Raw genomic sequence first — 22,803 nt, 5'->3', positions numbered from 1 at the left:
GTAATCGGAATTCAAAGGCTTGGCAACTGTCTCGTATTTATGACGGTTGCAGAGTCCTGGGGTCACGTGATTTCCTTTTACGACCTTCTAACGAAGGTCAATGGGGAAGCCAGATTCACTTAGCGACCATGTGATTCATGTAACACCGGCAGTGATCCATTTATCAACTGTGGTGTTTGACAGGGTGACACCTGGGAAAAAGGTTGCGGGAATCCAGATGTTGAGTGAAAAGATGGGTTTTCTTAAACCCAGGTGTGGCACGAGCGGTTGTAAAATGAGGCAAAATTCACTTAACAACCATCTTGCTTAGCAAAGGACATTTTGGGGCTCAATTCTGGTCTGGTACATCCAGGGTGAGCGGTCGGTTTTACTGGGATAGTGCCTGACTGGGTTAAATCTACGGTGGGAAAAGCAGCTATTTGTGTGAACATGCTTTCGCTTGTAAAACAAAAAGCATGCAAAAATGTGCAAATTTCATTCCGTCCACGTAATGCCCTTCGCCGAGAGCATCACACGAAGAACAGAGCCGTGGTGGGATTTTGAAAAACCAGGAGGAAACGAGAAAGCCTCACCAGCGGAGGCATTGGCGCTAATGAAGGAAGCAGGAATAAAGAGGGGAAAGAAAGGGGATTTGTGGCGGATGGAATGCAGTGAACAAGCCAGGATAAAGTTGCGATAGAAATTAGCTCCGACAACAAGCTTAAATTAACGAGGCCCCTGGGCCTAACGCTCGCGACTTGCAGGGGGGGGGCATTGTGTTCGAATCCCGTTCCAGTGGGTTCTTTGTTGTAGCCTCCAGAGCTCTTGCTAATAATCAGAATCAGAATCGAGCTGGAAGGGACCTTGGAGGTCTTCTAGTCCAGCCCCCTGCTCAAGCAGGAGTTCCTGGCTCCCACGTCGTTCCGCGCACAGCAACACTTGTGTTGCCTTTTGCACACCGCCATTTGTGAGCTACAACAGGGAGGTGTCCAACTACAGCCATTTTTAAGACCTGTTGTTCTGCCCCAGCTACGGACCCCAAAGAACGCAGCACACACAAAGTCCGTTCAAACCTTAGTTTATTAAAAAGACCAGTTTTTTACAACAACGGCTGTTAATTAACTGCATTAACAGCTGCCAAGAATTCAAAGAATAATAATTGAAAGCTTACTGTGGTTGGCAGAATGCCCAGAAGCAATTTGCAGGAAGCTGATAAGATAAGCAAGACAAGACACGAAGGTATGTGAACGAAGTTGTTCCCTGCAAATTGCTTCAGTCGGCGTTCCTCCTTAAATAGGCTAAAGGAGTGGCCAATTAGCCCCAAGCCTTACTCTCGAGGAGACCTCCTCCTGAGGAGCCACTCCTGCCTTTTGGCAGTTCTGTGCGCCCGTGCATCGAGAAGAGGCTCCTCCTCTTCGTCCTCTTCACTTAAAAGAGCTTCTGGAGGTTCTGAAGGCCTCTGGCACCACATCTTCTCCAGCCTCCTCACTGTCCGACTCGAGTGCCAGCTGCACAGGCTGCTGGCGCAGCACCACACCAGCCTCCTCGCTGTCCGAATCAGCTATTAGCTGCACAGGCCGCTGACGGGCCACAACACCAGTGGAATTCAACTCCCAGAATTCCCCAGCCAGCCATTAGGGGACAAGAGGACAAGGGGATGGCGTTGAAGGACACCCAAGATCGTGTGAAGCATTAAGTACCCATTTGTAAAGCCTTAGTAAGGCCACACCTGGAATCCTGCATCCAGTTTTGGTCGCCAGGTTACAAAAAAAGATGTTGAGACTTTGGGAAAAATTGCAAAGGAGAGCAAACTAAGATGATTGAAGGCCTGGAGACGAAAACATAGGAAGAACGGTTGCAGGATTTGAGTTTGGCTAGGAAGAAAAGAAGGACTTTGGGGGGGGGGGGGCACGATAGCAGTATTCCAATATTTGAGGGGCTGCCCCAGAGGAGAGAGGGTCAAGCTATTCTACAAAGCACCAGAAGGCAGGACAAAAAAAACATGGATGGAAACTAATCAAGGAGACTTAAAGATGCTTTATTCCAACTTCCTTATTTTTCTGTGAAGACCTTTCGCTTCTCATCCAAGAAGCTTCTTCAGCTCTGACTGGAGGGTGGGGAAATGGAAGGATTTATACTTGAATTCTTGCAAATGTCCAGCTGTCTGCAAGGAATTTCTGCAAGGATGGTGAGGAATTCCTTGCAGACAGCTGGACATTTGCAAGAATTCAAGTATAAATCCTTCCATTCCCCCTCCCTCCAGTCAGAGCTGAGGAAGCTTCTTGGATGAGAAGCGAAATGTCTTCAAAAGATAAAAACCAAGAAAGTCCACTTGTCTCTTGAAATAAAGCACCTTTGGGACAACTATGACCTGGATGACCGAGAATCTCCATAGACAATTCATCAAAGAGAGAAACAACCTGGAATTAAGGAGAAACTTCCCAACAGTGAGGACAATTAACCAGTGGAACAACTTGCCACCAGAAGTTGTAGGTGCTTCATCCCTGGAAGTTTTTAAGAAGAGGCTGGTCAGCCACTTGTCTGAAATGGCACAGAGTTTCCTGCCGAGCAGGGGGTTGGACTAGAAGACCTCCAAGGTCCCTTCCAATTCTGTCATGCTGTTATTCTGAATCAGTGCAGTTGTTAAGTTAGTAACCCTGTCGTTAAGTGAATCTGGCTTCCCCATTGATGTTGCTTATCAGACGGTCGCAAAAGCTGATCGCATGACCCCGGGACACTGCCACCGTCATAAATACGAGCCAGTTGCCAAGCGTCCAAATTTTGATCATGTGACCATAGGGATGCTGCCATGGCCATAAGTGTGAAAAACGGTCCTAAGTCACTTCTTTTCAGTGTCGTCGTATTTTTGAATGAACTGTTGTAAGTCAAGGACCACCTCCAAGGTCCCTTCCAGCTGTATTCTGACTCGGAAGGAATATCTTCACACCCCAAGGACCCTAGAAAGCGATCTTCCATCTTCTTAGCTGGGCCTTTACTCCCAGCTGGGCTACATCTTCAGAACATCCTTCTTCCTTCTGATGCTTCAAGGATGGCTTGCATCCCAGGAGGAAAGGGGAAGGCTCGCTTATCTCTCTTCCCCGATATCCTGTCTTTATTTTGTCTTCAACATCTGGGCGCACATCCATCACAGCACGCCTGCGCTGCTATTGAACTGCCTGGGAAGAGCAGGTGGTCCTTGGGGCCTCGACAAGCCAAAATTGGATTATTTATTTATTTATTAGTTCGATTTATATATGCCGCCCTTCTCCGGAGACTCAGGGTGGCTTACAATGCGTTAAGCAATAGCCTTCATACTTTTGTATATACCTGCTTAGTATGGCTTCCCCCCCCCCCCGCCAAGCGGTGTTCTTTTTACACAAAGTCAGCTTATTGCCCCCACAAACCGGGTTCTCATTTTACCTACCTCGGAAGGATGGAAGGCTGAGTCAACCTTGAGCCTGGTGAGATTTGAACTCACAGTAATTGCAGGCAGCTGGCAGCTAAGTACTACTTTAACAGCAGTAGTTTAGTCCACTGCACCACCAGGGGAGGGATGCAAATGAGGAGGAGGGAGATGCAAATGATGGATGGACAGAAGGAAGGAGGGAGGGAGGGAGGGAGGGGAAGAGAATGGAAAAGGAAGGAAAGGAGGGAGGGAGGATAGAATGAAAGAAGGATGGATGGATGGATGGATGGATGGATGGATGGATGGAGCAAGGAAGCAAGCAAAGGGGAGGGAGGGAGGGAGGATAGAATGAATGAATGAATGAATGAATGAATGAAGGAAGGAAGGAAGGAAGGAAGGAAGGAAGGGGGAGGGAGGGAGGATAGAATGAAAGAAGGATAGAGGGAGGGAGGAAGCAAGGAAGGAATCAAAGAGAAGGGAAGGAAGAGAGGCAGGGAAAGAAGGAAGGAAGGAAAGGAAGGAAGGAAGGAAGGAAGGAAGGAAGGAAGGAAGGAAGGAAGGGGGAGGGAGGGAGGATAGAATGAAAGAAGGATGGAGGGAGGGAGGAAGCAAGGAAGCAAGAAAAGGGAAGGAAGGGAGGCAGGGAAGGGAGGAAGGAAGGAAGGAAAGGGGAGGCAGGGAAGGAGGATAGAATGAAGGAAGGATGGATGGAAGGAAGGAGGGAGAAAGCAAGGAAGCAAAGGGAAGGGAGAGAGGGAGGGAGGGAGGATAGAATGAATGAATGAATGAATGAAGGAAGGAAGGAAGGAAGGAAGGAAGGAAGGAAGGGAGGGAGGGAGGGATATCTGCATATCTGCCCACCCACTTCCATCCACATCCAGACAACCTCTTTATGGCCCCCTATTAACATTTGGCAATTCCGAAGTGATTCAAATATTAATAACCACTTTCCATCAATTTATTGCATCCAACGCCTTCCAAGCACTTCCGATACGTAATCCTGTCACGCAGATTAAGGCGACTGAGTGGGGCAAGAGCCGAGACGCCCGGGGGGGGGGGTGTAAGTAAGTGGGTGGGTGGGGACGGAGAGGAGGAGGTCCTCTTCTGCTTTCAGAATATCCCATAAAATTTAATATATATATATATATAAAAAATCCCAGAGCCCGGGGTGTGTTCCATCCCATTAGAGCGTAATTGCAGCCGGAGACTCACCTGGGGCACCCGCCTTTCGATTCAACACATCCATTAAAATTTTCTGCCAGGTGGTTTATTACTTTTAATGGAATTAAGTGCGCTTTTAAGCGGCTCTTATGTTTTTCCAGCACGCCTGGAAATTTGTCTCTCTGAAAAACAAGACTGGAAACGCTTCTTGTGGGCCCCGGGGGAAGTGGTCCACATCCAAGTTTCGCGCCCCCCACCCCACCCGCGCTCCCCAGACAAGCTAACATATTCCTGCCCCAGAGAATCATCTACCGTTTGACGCAATTCACGGGTTCGAATCCTCCGGAGAGCATATCTGATCTCAGGCACGCTAAATTCTGGTTGGGGGATGGTGGGGAAAATGATCTCAGATCCTGGCCTAAAATACAGGGGAGTCCTCGAGTTACGACCATTGTAGAGACTGCCTTTGACCGTTGTAACAGTCGTAAAACAGATCGCTTACGGGACCGGCCTGATTTTACTAGGGTGTTTTTTTTGTTGGGTTTTTTTTGCAGCAGTCATTCAGTGAAGATGATGGTCGTTAAGTTTGAATGCAAAGAAAACACTGGTAGCTTATGGTTTGTGGTCGTGCCCCCCCAAAAATAGAAACGAAACTGTCGTAAAAACGTGTTTCAGGATAATGCCAATGGCCATAAAGGCAACCCGTGTTCATGTGACTCACGGGGAAGGACCGTCAGAACTTCGGATCCTGGTCATAAATCCCTCTTCCAGGTAGGTCGTAAGTTGGAACACTCGCTAAGCAATCCGTCGTAAGTCAAGGACTGCATGTACAGGTAGTCCGTGACTTACGACCACAACGGAGCCCAAAATTTCTGTTCTTAAGTGAGGCATTTGTTACGTGAGTTTTGCCCCGTTTTACGACCTTTCTTGCCACCATCGTTAAGTGATTCACTGCCGTTGTTAAGTTAGTAACCGGGCTGTGAAGTGAATCTGGGCTTCCGTGTCGACTTTGCTAGTCAGAAGGCCGCAAAAGGGGATTGCGTGACCCCGGGATGCTGCAACCGTCATAATGATGAGTCAGCTGCCAAGCGTCCGAATTTTGAACACGTGACCATGAGGATGCTGCAACGGTCATTAGTGTGAAAAACGGTCATAAGTCACTTTTTCAGGGCCGTTGTCACTTTGAACGGTCACTAAATGAACTGTTGTATGTTGAGGACTATCTATACTTGCCCAGACAGGACCAGATTTCATTCCTTGCAATGAGAAATGCAAGAAGACCATGAGAAATTATCCACGGTCACCACATATGCAGGAAGTTCTTGACTTAGCAACAGTTGGTTTAATGACCATTCAAAGAACAATGGCACTGAAAAAAGGAACTTACGCCTGTTTTTCACACTTATGACCGTTGCAGTATCCCCGTGGGCACGTGTGCAAAACTCAGACGCTTGGTAACTGACTCACATTTATGACAGTTGCAATGTCCCCGGGAACACGTGATCCCCTTTCACGACCTTAGGACAAGCAAAGTCAAGGGGGAATCCGGATTCATTTAACAACCATGTTACTCGCTTGACAACCGAGTGATCCGCTTAACGGCTGTGGCAGGAAAATGGGGCAACACTCAACCGAACGACTGTCTATCTTAGCAATGGAAATTTGGGGCTCAATTGGGGTCATAAGTTGAGGACTAGCTGTCTTACGAAGAAATAAAGGCAGCCCAAATTCCCTTCTGCTAGAAAGGTTGCAGCAATCAGACTTTTTAAGTTAATTCTGCACTGGTAGTCCTCGACTTACAACAGTTCACTTAGTGACCATTCAAAGTTACAACGACATTTTAAAAAGTAACCTAAGATCGTTTTTCAGACTTACGACCATTGCAGCATCGCCATGGTCACGTTATCAAAATTCAGACGTTTGGCAAACTGACTCACACTTATGACCGTTGCCGTGTTCCCAGAGTCATGCGATCCCCTTTTGCGGCCTTCGGATAAGCAAAGCCAATGGGGAAAACCAGATTCATTGAACAGCTGTGTTTCTCGCTTAACGACTCTGGCAAGAAAATGGGGCAAACCTCCCCTATCTTGCTTAGCAACGGAAATTGGTGGCTCAATTGTGGTCGTAAATCGAGGACTACCTGTATTTCGAAGACATAAACGCATCCCCAATTCCCTTCTACTAAAAATTCAGATGCTTGGCAACTGACTCGTATTTATGACGGGTCCCAGGATCCCCTTTTGCGACCTTCTGGCAAGTGAAGCCAAGGGGGAAGCCAGATTCGCATAACGACCGTGTGACTCACTTAATGACTGCAGTAATTCACTTAACAACGGTAGCAAGAAAAGTCATAAAATGGGACCAAGCTGTGGTTGTAAATCCGGGACTGGCTGTATTACGAACAAAATATACGCAGCCCCAATTCCCTTCTGCTAAAAAGGATACAGCAAAGCTGGGAAGCAAATTCACCTTGCAACCTTAGGTTGATTCTGTAATTTGGGGGGGGGGGGGATGTCCGAACCAAACCATTTTGGGGGGCATGTCCCTGCGAAGCTCCCAGTGATCCCCAGCTGCAAAGGGGAAGCCCCAGGGGTGAAATGCTCCCAGTTCAGACCGGATCGCCTGATCCGGTAGCGATGGCGGCGGGTGGTTCGGAGAACCGGTAGCAAAAATCCCTGCGCGCCCCCCCTCCCCATGCCCAGCTGAGCCACGCAATCATCAGAGGCTGTTTTTTTACTTTTAAAAGCATTTGTCTACAACCTCTTCAGCCGAAAAAATGCTTTTAAAAGTAAAAAAAAAAGCCTCTGATGATCGCAGCTGGGATCGTCAGAGGCTTTTAAAAGCATTTTTTCTACAACCTCTTCGGCCGAAGAAGTTGTAGTAAAAAAAAATGCCTTTAAAAGCCTCTGACGATCCCAGTTGAGTTACCGGATCGTCAGAGGCTTCTAAAAGCATTTTTTTTCTGCAACCTCTTAAGGTTGTAGAAAAAATGGTTTTAAAAGTTTTTTTTTAAAAAAAAAGTTGGCCACGCCCACCCTGTCACATTAAACCCCCCCCCACCCCTACCAAGCCACGTCCACAGAACCGGTAGTAACAACACTACCCCACCTGCAACCCTCCCTTCTCAGCCGACAATTTAAAAGAGTTAGCAAAGCACCAAGAAGGCTGAAAGGGGAAAAACGCACAACTGTGACAGAGGAACGCACAAGAATATCCAGAGCTGTCAGGACTGTTTGTTCTGCCAGGGAGGAGCTGTCGGCACGTGGCAGAAGAGGGGGAGAGGGGAGCACTGATGCTCCGTGGTCCTCTTGACCTTGTACGGTCCGGTAATTGTCTGCATTTTATACCACTAAGCAGGGTCTCTTCCGCCTCGGCGGTATCAAGATGCAATTTTCAGCCTCGGTGGAGGCTGGCACGCCTGACCTTACAGTAGCGGCCAAAATTGTGGAAAAATTGTGGAAAACCTTTTTTGTGGAAAACAAAATTGTGGAAACCTTTTGGGGGGGAAAGTGTATTTTCTAAAACTAGCTAATAACACCCCCTTTTTTTTTTTTTTTTTGGAATAGTACCATAAAATTATGATATTATTATATCAATGGAAAGAGAATTTAATCAAGAATGTAATGCAATAACTTTTATGGAGGATTTGCTATTAGAATAGCAGTTGGAACATATAGTATAATCGGTTAGACGTAAAACTGCTATATAAGGAATATGTAATGTTATGTCTATTACAATGAGAAAATACTGTTATCTATTTATAACTATTAGTGTGATTTTAAAAAGTAGATAATTAGATTATATAATGCATAGACTGGTATAATTAGAAATTAGGTTAATCGTGTTAATGTAAGTGATATCGATACCGAAACGCTGGAATGAGTGAAAATTAATTAATTATTTGTTCGATTTATATGCCGCCCTTCTCCGGAGACTCAGGGCGGCTTACAATGTGTTAAGCAATAGCCTTCATACTTTTGAATATACCTGCTTAGTAGGGCTTTCGCCCCCCCCCCCCCAAGCGGTGTTCTTTTTTATACAAAGTCAGCTTATTGCCCCCACAATCCGGGTCCTCATTTTACCTACCTCGGAAGGATGGAAGGCTGAGTCAACCTTGAGCCTGGTGAGATTTGAACTCGCAGTAATTGCAGGCAGCTGGTGCTACTTAACAGCACTTTAGTCTGCTGCGCCACCAAGGCTCTTTTTACCTTGTGGTTCATTCGTGTGTATCCTACTACATGTATCCCAACCACACCCACGAAGCCTTTCCTAGCATTTGCACAAAGACATCTGCAATTGTGCCAAACAGAACAGAATAACAGAGTTGGAAAGGACCTTGTAGGTCATCTAGTCCAACCCCCCACCCAAGCAGGAGACCCTACACCATTTTTGACAGATGGCAGTCCTGTCTCTTCTTGAAAGCCTCCAGTGATGAAGCTCCCACAACTTCCAAAGGCAACTTCTGTTCCACTGGTTGATGGTTCTCACTGTCAGAAAAAATCTCCTTATTTCCAGGTTGAATCTCTCCTTGATCAGTTTCCATCCATTATTCCTTGTCTGGCCTTTGGGTGCTTTGGAAAATAGCTTGACCTCCTTCCTCCTCTCTGGGGCAGCCCCTCAAATATTGGAAGGATGCTATCCATGTCTCCCCTGGTCCTTCTCTTCACTAGACCAGCCAGGCCCAGTTCCTGCAACCGTTCATCGTATGATTTAGCCTCCAGTCCCCTCATCATCCTGGTTGCTCTTCTTTACACTTTTTCTAGAGTCTCAACATCTTTTTTATAGTGTGATGACCAAAACTGAATGCAGTACTCTAGGTGTGATCATACTAAGGCTTTACAGAGTGGTATTAGTACCTCCCTTGATCTTGATTGTATCTCTCTGTTAATGCAATTTAGGATTGCCTTGGCTTTTTTGGCTGCCGTCGCACACAAATAACTCATATTTAACTGCTTGTCCACTAAGACTCCAAGATCCCTCTCACAATTCCTGCTATTAAGCCTGGTTTCTCCCACCTCCGAGCTTTTAAGAAAAAAATGGTTTCCCCCCCCCCCCCCAAAAAACGAAGAAACGAAAGGCAGAGCTCCGGGAAACAACTACAAGCTACGAGGTCACCTTTCCCCCACCTCCTGCTCCCCGGCCTCTATTTACTCTCTCCATCTTCATTATTTTTATACTAAGGTTGGAGTCGAAGTAGAATTACGCCGACTTTTGCCTGCCCTTGCTCGATGTCCCTGCTTTTAACCTCGCTGTCACTTCGAAGATGCTGATTGCGGCGGAGATCCCAACCAGCTCCAGGTGCAAGACTGCAGACGAACCATCCTTGTGACAAACTCAACTCAACCCACAGCTCAGCTTTGGAGTTGCCTCGATTTGCAAATGCAAGGCAGTCCAAGGCTGAAAAAAATAAGAGAATAACAGAGTTGGAAGGGACCTTGGAGGTCTTCTAGTCCAACCCCCGGGCCAAGCAGGAGACCCTAGACCAGTGTTTCTCAACCTTGGTAGCTTGAAGATGGGTGGACTTCAACTCCCAGAATCCCCCAGCCAGCAGCGCTGGCTGGGGGATTCTGGGAGTTAAAGTCCACCCATCTTCAAGCTACCAAGGTTGAGAAACACTGCCCTAGACAATTTTGGACAAATGGATGTTCCAATCTCTTCTTAAGAACTTCCAGTGTTGTGAGCACTCACAACTTCTGGAGGCAAGGCACTACACTGGGGGTTTCTAAAATCGGCAACTTAAGACTTGTGGATGGCTGGGGAATTCTGGGAGTTGAAAGTCTACAAGTCTTAAAGTTGCCAGATTTGGAGACCTCTGCCCTGTACCATTCCACGACAAATGGTTCTCCAATCTCTTCTGGGAAACATCCTGTGATGGAGCAGCTACAACTTCTGGAGGGAAGCGTTCCATTCATTGTTCTCACTGTCAGGAAATTTCTCCTCAGTTCTAGGTTGCTTCTCTCCTTGGTTAGTTTCCATCCGTTGCTTCTTGTCCTGCCTTCTGGTGCTTTGGAGAATAGCTGGACCCTCTCTTCTCCATGACGTTCCCTCAAATATTGGAGGACCGCTAGTCTAGAGAAAAGAAGGACTAGGGGGGACATGATAGCAGTCTTCCAGTATTTGAGGGGCTGCCACAAAGAAGAGGGGGTCAATCTGTTCTCCAAAGCACCTGAAGACAAGACAAGAAGCAATGGATGGAAACTCATCAAGGAGAGAAGCAACCTGGAACTAAGAAGAAACTTCCTAACAGTGAGGACAATTAACCAGTGAATGTCTCGCCTCCAGAAGTTGTGGGTGACTCCATCACTGGAGTTTTTAAGAAAAAATATCTTTTAGCCTCCAGCCCCCTAATCGTATTTGTTGCTGTTTTCTGCACTCTTTCCAGAGTTTCCACATTTTTTTTACAATAGGATGACCAAAACTGGATGCAGTATTCCAAGTGTGGTCCTACTAAGGCTTTATAAAAAGGTACTAATACTTCACTCAACATCTCCAGGTCAATGGCTCAAAGGCCCCCAGCCAGTTTTCATGCCTAAGGCAAGACTAGAACTCACCATCTCCTGGTGATTGGCCCAATGTCACCCACCAGCTTTCATGCCTGGGAGAGGACTAGAACTCACCATCTCCTGGTGATTGGCCCAATGTCACTCACCAGCTTTCGTGCCTAAGACAGGACTAGAACTCACCATCTCCTGGGGATTGGCCCAATGTCACCCACCAGTTTTCATGCCTAGGAGAGGACTAGAACTCACCATCTCCTGGGGATTGGCCCAATGTCACCCACCAGCTTTCATGCCTAGGAGAGGACTAGAACTCACCATTTCCTGGTGATTAGCCCAATGTCACCCACCAGCTTTTATGCCTAGGAGGACTAGAAGTCACCATCTCCTGGGGATTGGCCCAATGTCACCCACCAGTTTTCATGCCTAGGAGAGGACTAGAACTCACCATCTCCTGGTGATTGGCCCAATGTCACCCACCAGTTTTCATGCCTAGGAGAGGACTAGAACTCACCATCTCCTGGTGATTGACCCAATGTCACCCACCAGCTTTCGTGCCTAAGACAGGACTAGAACTCACCATCTCCTGGTGATTGGCCCAATGTCACCCACCAGTTTTCATGCCTAGGAGAGGACTAGAACTCACCATCTCCTGGTGATTGACCCAATGTCACCCACCAGCTTTCGTGCCTAAGACAGGACTAGAACTCACCATCTCCAGGTCAATGGCCCAATGTCACCCACCAGCTTCCGTGCCTAGGAGAGGACTAGAACTCACCATCTCCTGGTGATTGGCCCAATGTCACCCACCAGCTTTCATGCCTAGGAGAGGACTAGAACTCACCATCTCCTGGTTATTAGCCCAATGTCACCCACCAGCTTTCGTGCCTAAGACAGGACTAGAACTCACATCTCCTAGTTTCCAGCCCAGTGCCTTCACCACTAGATCAAACTGGTCATCACTTATGAAGTTCTAGATGGCGCTGTGTTGATTATTAGTGAAACCACTTGTCTCCTGTTCATTCTGCCCAACACACCGGAGCCAACAGGGTTGGCACACACCATGGGTCTCTCTTCTAAAGCGATGTCACCTAATGGCACTTAGGGAATATGCCTTTTGTGTCCGAGCAGCCCCTATAGGACAGGAGATCATCCCCCTTTCTTCTCTCACGAGACCCAGAAGATTCCTTGACATTCTGAAAAGCTTTAAAAATTAGGCTATTCCCTCTGGCATTGGGTCAAAGGATTACGCCAGCTCAGCTGCATGGCTACATCTGTAGACAAAGGCAAATACCTTTTTGACCCCGGCTGCATTGTAGTAATGCTATCAGGCCTATTTATTTATTTTTTAAAAAAGAGGATTTTTATTGTTAAATCCTAATTTACTGTTAACTGCCCAGAATTGTAGAATTAAAGAGGGACGGCCATACAAACTGTTTATAAATGAACAAGAAATAAATATTTTAATTTGGTTCTTTGGTTGGCAACCAAGGCTGTGTATTCTCTTCTGGTCTATTCAATTTATCTGCTGAATATTTTATTGAGGGAGGTTGGTTTCCAAGGAAGATGAGCGTGAATCAGAATCAGAATAGAGATGGACGGGACCTTGGAGGTCTTCTAGTCCAGCCCCTTGCCCAAGCAGTAGATCCTATAAAATTTCAGACTGATGGTTATCCAATCTTTTCTTTAACAATCCTCCAGTGATGAAGCACCTACAACTTCTGGTGGCACGCTGTTCCACTGATTAATTGTCCTCATTGTTAGGAAGTTTTTCCTTAGTTCCAGGTTGCTTCTCTCCTTGATTAGTTTCCATCCATTGTTTCTTGTCCTGCCTTCTGGTCCTTATTGGAAAATAAGTTGACCTTCTCTTCTTTGTGGCAGCCACTCAAATACTGGAAGACTGCTATCATGTCCCCCCCAGGTCCTTCTTTACCCCTAGTCTCCAAACCCTGCAATTCTGTGGTTTGAGAACTGAAGGAAGGACCATCAGTAATCTGCATTATGCTAATGAAGTTACTCTGACAGTTGATAATGCGAAGAGTTGGCCAACAGAGGGATACAATCAAGCTCAAGCTGAAAGAAAGAAAGAAAGAAAGAAAGAAAGAAAGGAAGGAAGGAAGGAAGGAAGGAAGGAAGGAAGGAAGGAAGGAAGGAAGGGGGAGGGTGGGTGGGTGGGTGGGTGGGTGTGTGGGTGGGAGAAAGGAAGGAAGGAAGGAAGGAAGGAAGGAAGGAAGGAAGGAAGGAAGGAAGGAAGGAAGGAAGAAAGAAAGAAAGAAAGAAAGAAAGAAAGGGAGGGAGGGAGGGAGGAAGGAGGAGGGAGGGAGGAAGGAAGGAAGAAAGAAGGAGGGAGGGAGGAGGGAGGGGGGAGGGAGGAAGAAAGGAAGGAAGAAAGGAAGAAAGAGGGAGGGAGGGAGGGAGAAAGGAGGGAAGGAAGGAAGGAAGGAAGGAAGAAAGAAAGAAAGAAAGAAAGAAAGAAAGAAAGAAAGAGGGAGGGAGGGAGGGAGGGAGGGAGGGAGGAAGGAAGGAAGGAAGGAAGGAAGGAAGGAAGGAAGGAAGGAAGGAAGAAAGAAAGAAAGAAAGAAAGAAAGAAAGAAAGAAAGAAGAAGAAAGAAAGAAAGAAAGAAAGAAAGAAAGAACGGAGGGAGGGAGGGAGGGAGGGAGGGAGAAAGAAAGAAAGAAAGAAAGAGGGAGGGAGGAAGGAAGAAAAGAAGAAAGAAAGAAAGAAAGAAAGAAAGAAAGAAAGAAAGAAAGAAAGAAAGAAAGAAAGAAAGAAAGGATTTTCAGTTGGAAAATCCTACCATCCCTCCATCTCTGGCCGCAGCCTTTTCGGGGTACTCGCTGTGCCCCAGTTACACCCCCCACTTCTGCTCCCAGCCTTGTAGGAATAAATTGCCTTATAATTGCACAGAGAAGTGAAAAGTCTTCCCGAGGATAATCAGCTAAATTTAGAGAGCTTTTCGGAGACGGGCGCATGGAACCAGCGAGCCTCGCTCGGCCCGCGGCCAGCTGGTAATTTCCCACCGGTTTAATTTGTGGCAAACGAATGCAGCCCCCTGCAAGACGCTGGCCTTAGTCCTGAACCTGGGCGAGGGGCCATTGGAGAAGATCCCCCCGCCAGACCCGCTGTTTTTGCTCAACGTGCAGAGTTCAGCCCGCCGTCCAAATGTTCCACTCAAACATCTTCTTACACGATGGTGGTAAGGGAAGGAAATTGTTCAGGTCAAAAATGCACAAACCAAGGAATGACTCAGAAATGAATATAATAGGTGTTTTTCTTTCTCCAGACCTGGATAAACCCAGCTGAAGGATATATTCAGGTTAGAAAAGAAGCAGAAATATTGTACCTTTCTTAAAATACAACCGCCCGTAACCGCGGTGCCAACACGTCTCCAAAAATAATTTCCACTTCCACTTGCAACAGAAATTACAGATGGCATAAACCGCCCTGCTCCTTCTCCTAACCTGGCCTGGGAGTCCTTAACTTACAACTGTTGTGTTTTTTTAAAAAATACTTTTATTAAACAGTTTTTTTTTAAAAAAAAACAACAACAACAAAAAGAGATATTAACACTTTCTTCTTTTCAACAGTTTCGCGTCGGTAATCCATACTTATACATTTTTTCTCTCTTATCTTAGTATATTTTTTATACATATATTTCTAATATATATATATATATATATATATATATATATATATATGCATATTCTTTCTAGCCAGGTTTTACCTATGTAAACTTAGTTGTTCTTCAGCCCTAGGTTCTGTGAAATCTCATTCACAAGTTCTTGGGCCCTTTTTCTGCTGCCAAACTGCAACTCTGTGTTGCTTCCTGGGAGACCCAGATAGCTATTTCTACCTCTTAAGGCGTCATCAGTGGGCCACACCCACTTCCCAATTATCCTCCCTGTAAAAGGCATAATGTATCTTTTTTCTTTTTTCATAGGCTTTTATGTGCATATTCTTTCTAATTATATATATATATATAATTATAATTTATTACATTATTCTAATTGTTCCCATTTGTTACTCCCTATATTTCTCCTCCTAATTCAACCGTTATTTAGTCTTCCCTTGTCCTTTTTTTCCCTTTTCCTCCAACCATTTATACCCGTGATGGAGAACCTACGACACGCGTGCCACAGGTGGCACGTGAAGCCATATTGGTGGGCACACGAGCATTGCCCTAGTTCAGCTCCAGCACGCATGCGTGCGTCAGCCAGCTGATTTTCGGGCCTTCTGGGACCACTGGAAGTCGGGAAAAAGGCCGTTTCCGGCCTCCCGGGGGGGGGGCGTTTTCGCCCTCCTCAGGCTCCTAGAAAGGCTCTGGAGCCTGGGGAGGGCAAAAAAAAACGCCCTACTGGGCCCACGGTGCCATCGCGTGTCAAAAGCAGGGGGAGCCCGGGGGGGGGTCGTGCACGCATGTGTGGGGGATGGGGCGCATTGAATTATGGCTGTGGGCATGCACACGCGAACACACACACACACACCGTGCTCCCCCCGCTTTTGGCACGCGACGGCAAAGTGGTTAGCCGTCACTGATTTATACCATCTCTCCCAGACTACGTAATATTCTGTTTCCTCTTTTTCTTGTATCTCCTTCGTAAGCTTATCCATTTCCGCACACTCCATGATTTTTCTCAACTTACAACTGTTCGCGTTTAGTGACCTTTCGAAGTTACAACGGCCCGGGAAAAAAAGCGTTTCACACTGACGACCGTTGCAAGAATCCCTACAGTCACACGACCGAAATTCAGAGGCTTGGCAACTGGCATGGACTTATGACGGTTGCAGTGTCCTCCCCGGGGGTCATGTGATTCCCGTTTTGCGACCTTCTGACAAGCCAAGTCAAGGGGAAAGCCGGATTCACTTAACAACCGTGTTACTAATTTAACACGGTTAAAGGGGAAAGCCGTTGAGGTCAGCCTTGGAAGCCATATTAGGCCGGAAGTTTCAATGCTTCCCACACATAAGGAGGTGGCAGCATTGAAGCTTCCGGCCTAATATGGCTTCCAAGGCTAACAGGCGTCCCCCCCCGCCCCCCCCCCGCAGAAAGAACCACATCCTGAAAAATACTTTCCCACACATGAGGAGGTGGCTCCGTTCACTTAACGGTGGCATAAATATTCATAAAATGGGACAAAGCTCACTTAATTTCTCGCTTAACAACTGTTTGCAAGAAAATGGGGCAAAGCTCCCTTCACTGTCTCACTTAGCAGCGGAAATTTGAGGGTCATTTTTGGTCGTAAGTCCAGCTGGCTAGCTGCATAATACAACGAAATGAACGCAGCCCAAATTCCCTTCTGCTAAAAATTCAGACGCTTGTACAACTGACTCGTATATATGGAGAGTCCCGGGGGGGTGGGGGGGTTCACGCAATCCCCTTTTGCGACCTTCTGATGAGCAAAGTCAATGAGGAAGCCAGATAACGACCGGGTGACTAATTTAAGAACTGTGCTGATTCACTTAAGAACGGTGGCGAGAAAAGTCGTAAAATCAGGCAGAATCAGTCTCGTTTAGAAATATAAATACTGGGGCCAATTCAGGGGTGGGTTTTAAAAATTTTTACTACCGGTTCTGTGGGCCTGGCTTATTTTGTGGGCGTGGCTTGATGGTCATATGACAATTATTTAGGATTTAGCAGAGGTATGGTCTACCAGGCGTTTAACTGCTTGCAGAGCTGTACCGATCTAAGCCATTTATTTTTTGCAGGCACTGATCTACTCATGTATTTTTGCAGGCACTGATCTACTCATGTATTTTTGCAGGCACCGGTCTACCCATTTATTTTTGCAGGCACTGATCTACTCATGTATTTTTGCAGGCACTGGTCTACCCATTTATTTTTGCAGGCACTGATCTACTCACGTATTTTTGCAGGCACTGATCTACTCATGTATTTTTGCAGGCACTGGTCTACCCATTTATTTTTTGCAGGCACCGGTCTACTCATTTGTTTGCTTTTAACACTGATCAGCTGTAGGGCGGCCCTTTGAAGCCCCGCGGCAAGAGTTTAAACAGTTTTTTTCCCTCTAGCCGTCAGCTGGGACTCAGGAGGCAGCAATAGATTGGGGGTGTGGCCAAATAAAAGGTAAGAATAACGCGGGGGGGTGGGGGCAGGGGGGCAGAACCGATTCGGTGACATCGTATCGTCACCGCTACCGGCTCAGGAGAACTGGGCCGAACCGGGAGGAACCCACCCCTGGACCACTGCAGTCGTAAGTCAAGGACTACCTGTGTTCTGTGGCCATCCTCCTGAGTCCCCCAACTGGCCCAGGCACACTTTTTGAGGGACCCCCTCCCCTTTGCTACCAAGTTCTCACCCCGTAGCGCTGGGTGTAAGAAAAGACTCCCGCAGAAAACCACCTGTTGCTCCTTTCCCCCCTCCTCCCTCCGTGGTTAATTACTCCTGGCACAGATCTGATAATTGCTATTATTAATTATATTAATGAGCCGCTGCTCAGAGCCCCCAAGGGATGGGGGACAAAGATAGCGCGTTCTAATCTTCGAAGAGAGGAAAAAGCTTTCCTTCTTTCAAAAAAAAGAAAAAAAGAGGGATAAGGGAGATTTACGTGAAATGAAAAAAGGGGGATTATTCCATACTTAGGGCGTTAGGCGTTTTGGTTAATTTTTACTGGACCTTTTTGCCGATTAAATAAGGAGAGCGGAAGATTCGGAGAAAACCAGGATGAGGCCTCAAACGAAGATTTATTGGATCGTATTTTAAGAGTGAGAAATTGTTCCTGGTGAATCTACATGGCTGGGGATAAAGTTATGTTTTGCTTCCTCCTCAAAAAAACATCCTTTTTTCCTCTTTTTTGGGGGGGGGGCGAGGTAGGTTTTCTTTTCTGAACTTTTTAAGATTTTTAATGTCTTTTTGTATTTCATTTTGTATTTCTGGTCCTCAACGTACGACCACAATTGAGCCACAAATTTCCACTGCTAAGCATGAGGAGTTGTTAAGTGAGTTTTGGTCCCGTTTTAAGACGTTTTCCTGTTGTTAGGCGAATCGCTACCGTTGTTATGTTAGTGACGCGGTTGCTAAGTGAATCTCAGCTCACAGCCGTTTGTTTAGGGACTGTTCAAAGTTACAACGTCACTGAAAAAAAGGGGACTTATGACCGTTTTTCACACTTATGACCGTTGTAGCGTCCCAACAGTCACGTGATCAAAATTCAAAAGCTTGACAACTGACTCATACTTATGACGCTTTCAATGTCCCGGGGGGGTCACATGATCCCCTTCTGAGATCTTCTGACAAGCGAAGTCCATGAGGAAGCTGGATTCACTTAACAACCGTGTGACTAATTTAACAACTGCAGTGATTCACTTAACAACAGTGGCAGGAAAGGTCGTAGAATGGGGCAAAACTCGCTTAACAAGCGTCTCCCTTAAATGTCTCCCTGCCTATAAAAGAACCTAATGCAAAAAAAAAAAAAAAGGGACATTGAAATATTTAAAACCGTAGGAAAAAAATCCACCCCCCAAAATTGGGGTGGGGGGGGGGAGAAACAGGAAGGAGAAGAAATTTCATCCTCAGCAACTGCTGCATCACTTAACAACAGAAATATTGGGCTCAATTGTGGTCATAAGCCAAGGACTACTTGTATTGGTTTTTATATTTTAACGTTTGATTGCACCATTGCAGAGAGTCCCTCTGTGACGGAGAACGGGCACTTCAAAAAAACCGTGAAAAACAAAGAATTAAAAAAAGGTGAAATCGTGGCAACTGGACCAAAGTTTCAAACCAGGGGTGGGTTCTAATTTTTTTTACTACCGGTTCTGTGGGCGTGGCTTATTTTGTGGGTGTGGCTTGGAGGTCATGTGACTAGGTGGGCATGGCTAGCTGGTCAGAGTCATTTCTGGAAGGTCCTCGCACTTACGACCAGTCCTCGCACTTACGACCCGGCTCATTTGTTTGCTTTTAACACTGATCAGCTGTAGGGCGGCCCTTTGAAGCCCCCCGGCAAGAGTTTAAACAGTTTTTTTCCCTCTAGTCATCAGCTGGGACTCAGGAGGCAGCAAAAGATTGGGGGTGGGACCAAATAAAAGGTAAGAATAACAGGGCGGGGGGGGAGGGCGGGGGGGGAGAACCGGTTCGGTGACGTCATATCGTCACTGCTACTGGCTCGGCCGAACCGGACCGAACCGGGAGGAACCCACCACTGATTCAAACTGAGATGTTTCGTTACTTATCCAAGTAACTTCTTTGGTCAAAATGAAAGTTTTTGAACAGTCATAGAACAGGGGGAAATCAAACTCGTAGCCCATAGGCCGGAGGCGTCACGCGGTGGCCACGCCCACCCCTGATTTAGCGAAGGGGGGGTGAAAGTCGTGATACGTCATGTGACAACAACGTGACAATGCAAGTTTGACACCCGTGGCACAGAGCAATCGTTCCCAACCCTTCTAGTATGGTGGTCCAACCCAGTGTGCGTATAAATGAGTGGCAGTACGTCCATGCACACCTCCATTTGTCTAATAAGTGGAGGATGCCTGCGGTCGTGTGCGAAGTTCCACTCGTGCACTTGCACTCCCGCGCGAAGCTCCAATCGTGCAAATGGGAGTTTCGCACGCGAGTGCAAGAGCCCTCCATCCGCACAAGGAGAGCTTCGCGTGCCAGCGCCCTCGGCTCACACGAGCGGAGCGTCACACGCGCACACCTGCCCATTTCTCCCACAGCCCGGTTTCAAACCGTCTGTGGCCCGTTGGTGGGTCGGGGTCTGTGGGTCGGGGACCCCTGGCATAGATAGAGTCAGAGAGTTATTGCAAGGTGCAAATTCTTCCATAGCAATAGCAATAACACTTAAGACTTATATACTGCTTTCCACTGCTTTCCAGCCCTCTCTAAGCGGTTTACAGAGTCAGCCTCTTGCCCCCAAAAATCTGGGCCCTCATTTTACCCACCTCGGAAGGACGGAAGGCTGAGTCAACCTGGAGCCAGTCAGGATCAAATTCCTAGCAGTGGGCAGAGCTAGCTTGCAATGCTGCATTCTAACCACTGCACCACCACCTTCCTTCCTTCCTTCCTTCCTTCCTTCCTTCCCTCCCTCCCTCCCTCCCTCCCTCCCTCCCTCCCTCCCTCCCTACTTAGCACTAGCCCTTAGACTTATATACCCCTTCACAATGCTTTCCAGCCCTCTCTAAGCTGTTTACAGAGTCAGCCTCTTGCCCCCAACAATCTGGGTCCTCATTTTACCCACCTCGGAAGGATGGAAGTCTAAGTCAACCTTGAGCCGATCAGAATCGAACTCCTGGCAGTGGGCAGAGTCAGCCTGCAATACTGCACTCTAACCACTGCACCACCTCCTTCCTTCCTTCCTTCCTTCCTTCCTTCCTTCCTTCCTTCCTTCCTTCCTTCTTTCCCTTTCTCTCTTCCCATCCCTCCCTCCCTTGAATATCCATCCATCTTCCTTCTTCCCTCCCTCCCTCCCTCCCACTTAGCAATAGCTCTTAGACATAGATACCGCTTCACAGTGCTTTTACAGCCCTCTCTAAGCTGTTTATAAGAGCCGAGGTGGTTAGAGTGCAGTAGTGCAGGCTACTTCAGCTGAATGCTAGCTGCAGTTCAGCAGTTCAAATCTCACCAGCTCAAGGTTGACTCAGCCTTCTGTCCTTCCGAGGTGGGTAAAATGAGGACCCAGATTGTTGGGGTGACTCTGTAAACCGCTTAGAGAGGGATGTAAAAGCACTATGAAGCGGTATATAAGTCTAAGGGCTATTGCTATTACAGAGTCAGCCTTTTGCCCCCAACAATCTGGGTCCTCATTTTACCGACCTCGGAAGGACGGAAGGCTGAGTCAACCTTGAGCTGGTCAGGATCGAACTCCTGGCAGTGAGTTAGCCTGTAATACCGCATTGTAACCACTGCACCACCATGGCTCTTCCTTCCTTCCTTCCTCTCTTATTCCCTTTCTCAATCTCCTTCTTGGTGGTGCAGTATTGCAAGGTAACTCTGTCCCCAGCCAGAGTTCGAGCCTTACCGGATCAAGGTTGACTCAGCCTTCCATCCTTCCGAGGTGGGTAAAATGAGGACCCAGATTGTTGAGGGCAAGAGGCTGACTGTAAACCGCTTAGAGAGGGCTGTAAAAGCAGTGAAGCGGTATATAAGTCTAATTGCTATTGCTATTATAGAATCATCCTATTGCCCCTAACAATCTGGGTCCTCATTTTACCGACCTCGGAAGGACGGAAGGCTGAGTCAACCTTGAGCCTGGTGAGATTCAAACTGCCAAATTGCAGGCAGCCGGCAGTCAGCAGAAGTCGCCTGCAGTACTGCACTCTAACCACTGCGCCACCGTGGCTCTGCGCCACCATACTGACTTTGTAGGGGTTTCTCCCCAAAATGTAAGACTCTCTGACTCTCTGCCTAACCCAACATTTTCATCTTGACGGAAAAAATTACTTGGGTGAGTAACGAAACGTCTCCGTTTAATAAACTTTGCAAAGGTTTAACCTTTTTGAGATCCTTTTGGCCTGGATGAGCGAGTCTTCATTTACATAACAAAATACAAACAGAAGCATAAATTGCCTGGTTACCTTTCTGCTTCTTCCTTAACGATGGCGAACTGAGTCGGCTGCCGGCTGGGCCGGTTCTGCTCCGGGACTTTCTCTCCGCCTTCCAGCTCCTGCTCCAGAGAGGAGCTGGTGCTGCCTTCTCGGCTGACATTGGTGCTGCGCCCGGGGCTGTTTTCGGTGGAGGCCCGAGGCGACTCGGTGTTCTGCTTCAACGTCTGGAGCTTGGCCAGAGGGATGATGTCGCAGTTCTGCGGCCGGTGCCACACCGTCCGTTGGGTGGTGGCATTGTAGTAGTAGAAACGGGAGGTGTTGGGGTCGAAGAGCTCCCACCACTGGTTCTCGTTGGTGCGCTTGATGCGGACGCCGGCGGGAGGGTCCCACACGCACTCGCCCGTGATCAGGTTGGCGTACATGCGCTCCCGCGTGCGAGGTTCAATGATTTCCACCCATTCCAACCTGCGAGGGGGAAGAGAGAGAGAGAGAGGGAGGGGGCTCTTAGAAACTGGCATGTATAGAAGCGCTTTCCTTTTCTTTGTTTATTTTGTTCTTTTACTTCCTTTTAGTTTCTTCGCTCTGTACAGTTGGAAGTCACCTAGACTAGAGGAGCCCCATGGCAAGACAGCGAGACATATAGTAGTAGAAAGAAGATATAGGAGGGAGGGAGGGAGGGAGGGAGGAAGGAAGGAGGGCAGAAAGAAAATAGAAAAGAAGAATGGAGGGAGGGAGGGAGGAAAGTTGGAGGGGGTGGGAAGGAGGGAAGGAGGGAGGAAGGGAGGTGGGCAGAAAGAAAATAGAAAAGAAGAATGGAGGGAAGGAGAGAGGGAGGGAGGAGAGTTGGAGGGTGTGGGGAAGAGAGATGGAGGAAGGGGGGAGGAGGAGGAAGGAAGGAAGGAAGGAAGGAAGGAAGGAAGGAAGGAAGGAAGGAAGAAAATAGGAAAGAAGAATGGAGGGAGGGAAGAGAGTTGGAGGGAGTGGGAAGGAGAGATGGAGGGAGGAGAGTTGGAGGGGGTGGGAAGGAGGGAGGGAGGGAAGAGGGCAGAAAGAAAATAGAAAAGAAGAATGGAGGGAAGGAGATAGGGAGGGAGGAGAGTTGGAGGGTGTGGGGAGGAGAGATGGAGGAAGGGGGGAGGAGGAAGGAAGGAAGGAAGGAAGGAAGGAAGGAAGGAAGGAAGGAAGGAAGGAAGGAAGGAAGGAAGGAAGGAGAGACAGAGGGGAAAGGAGGGAAGAAGGAGGGAAGGATTTAATTA

General features: G+C 47.5%; 1 protein-coding gene across 1 annotated transcript in view; it reads right to left on the bottom strand.

The window, feature by feature from the left end:
- ARHGAP39 (Rho GTPase activating protein 39) overlaps nucleotides 1–22,803 on the bottom strand; it is a 181,577-nt gene that overhangs the window by 85,739 nt on the left and 73,035 nt on the right. Inside the window, exon 2 of the mRNA XM_070940271.1 lies at nucleotides 21,578–22,012. Coding sequence (XP_070796372.1) covers nucleotides 21,578–22,012 — 435 coding nt within the window. The remainder of the gene's footprint in view (nucleotides 1–21,577; nucleotides 22,013–22,803) is intronic.

This window comes from Pituophis catenifer, unplaced genomic scaffold (assembly GCF_029215685.1).
Source record: "Pituophis catenifer annectens isolate HBS135680 unplaced genomic scaffold, rPitCat1.0.hap2 SCAF_3, whole genome shotgun sequence".
NCBI lineage: Eukaryota > Metazoa > Chordata > Lepidosauria > Squamata > Colubridae > Pituophis > Pituophis catenifer.
The sequence above is the reverse complement of the archived record's forward strand: the minus strand, read 5'-3'. Positions and strand labels throughout refer to the sequence as shown.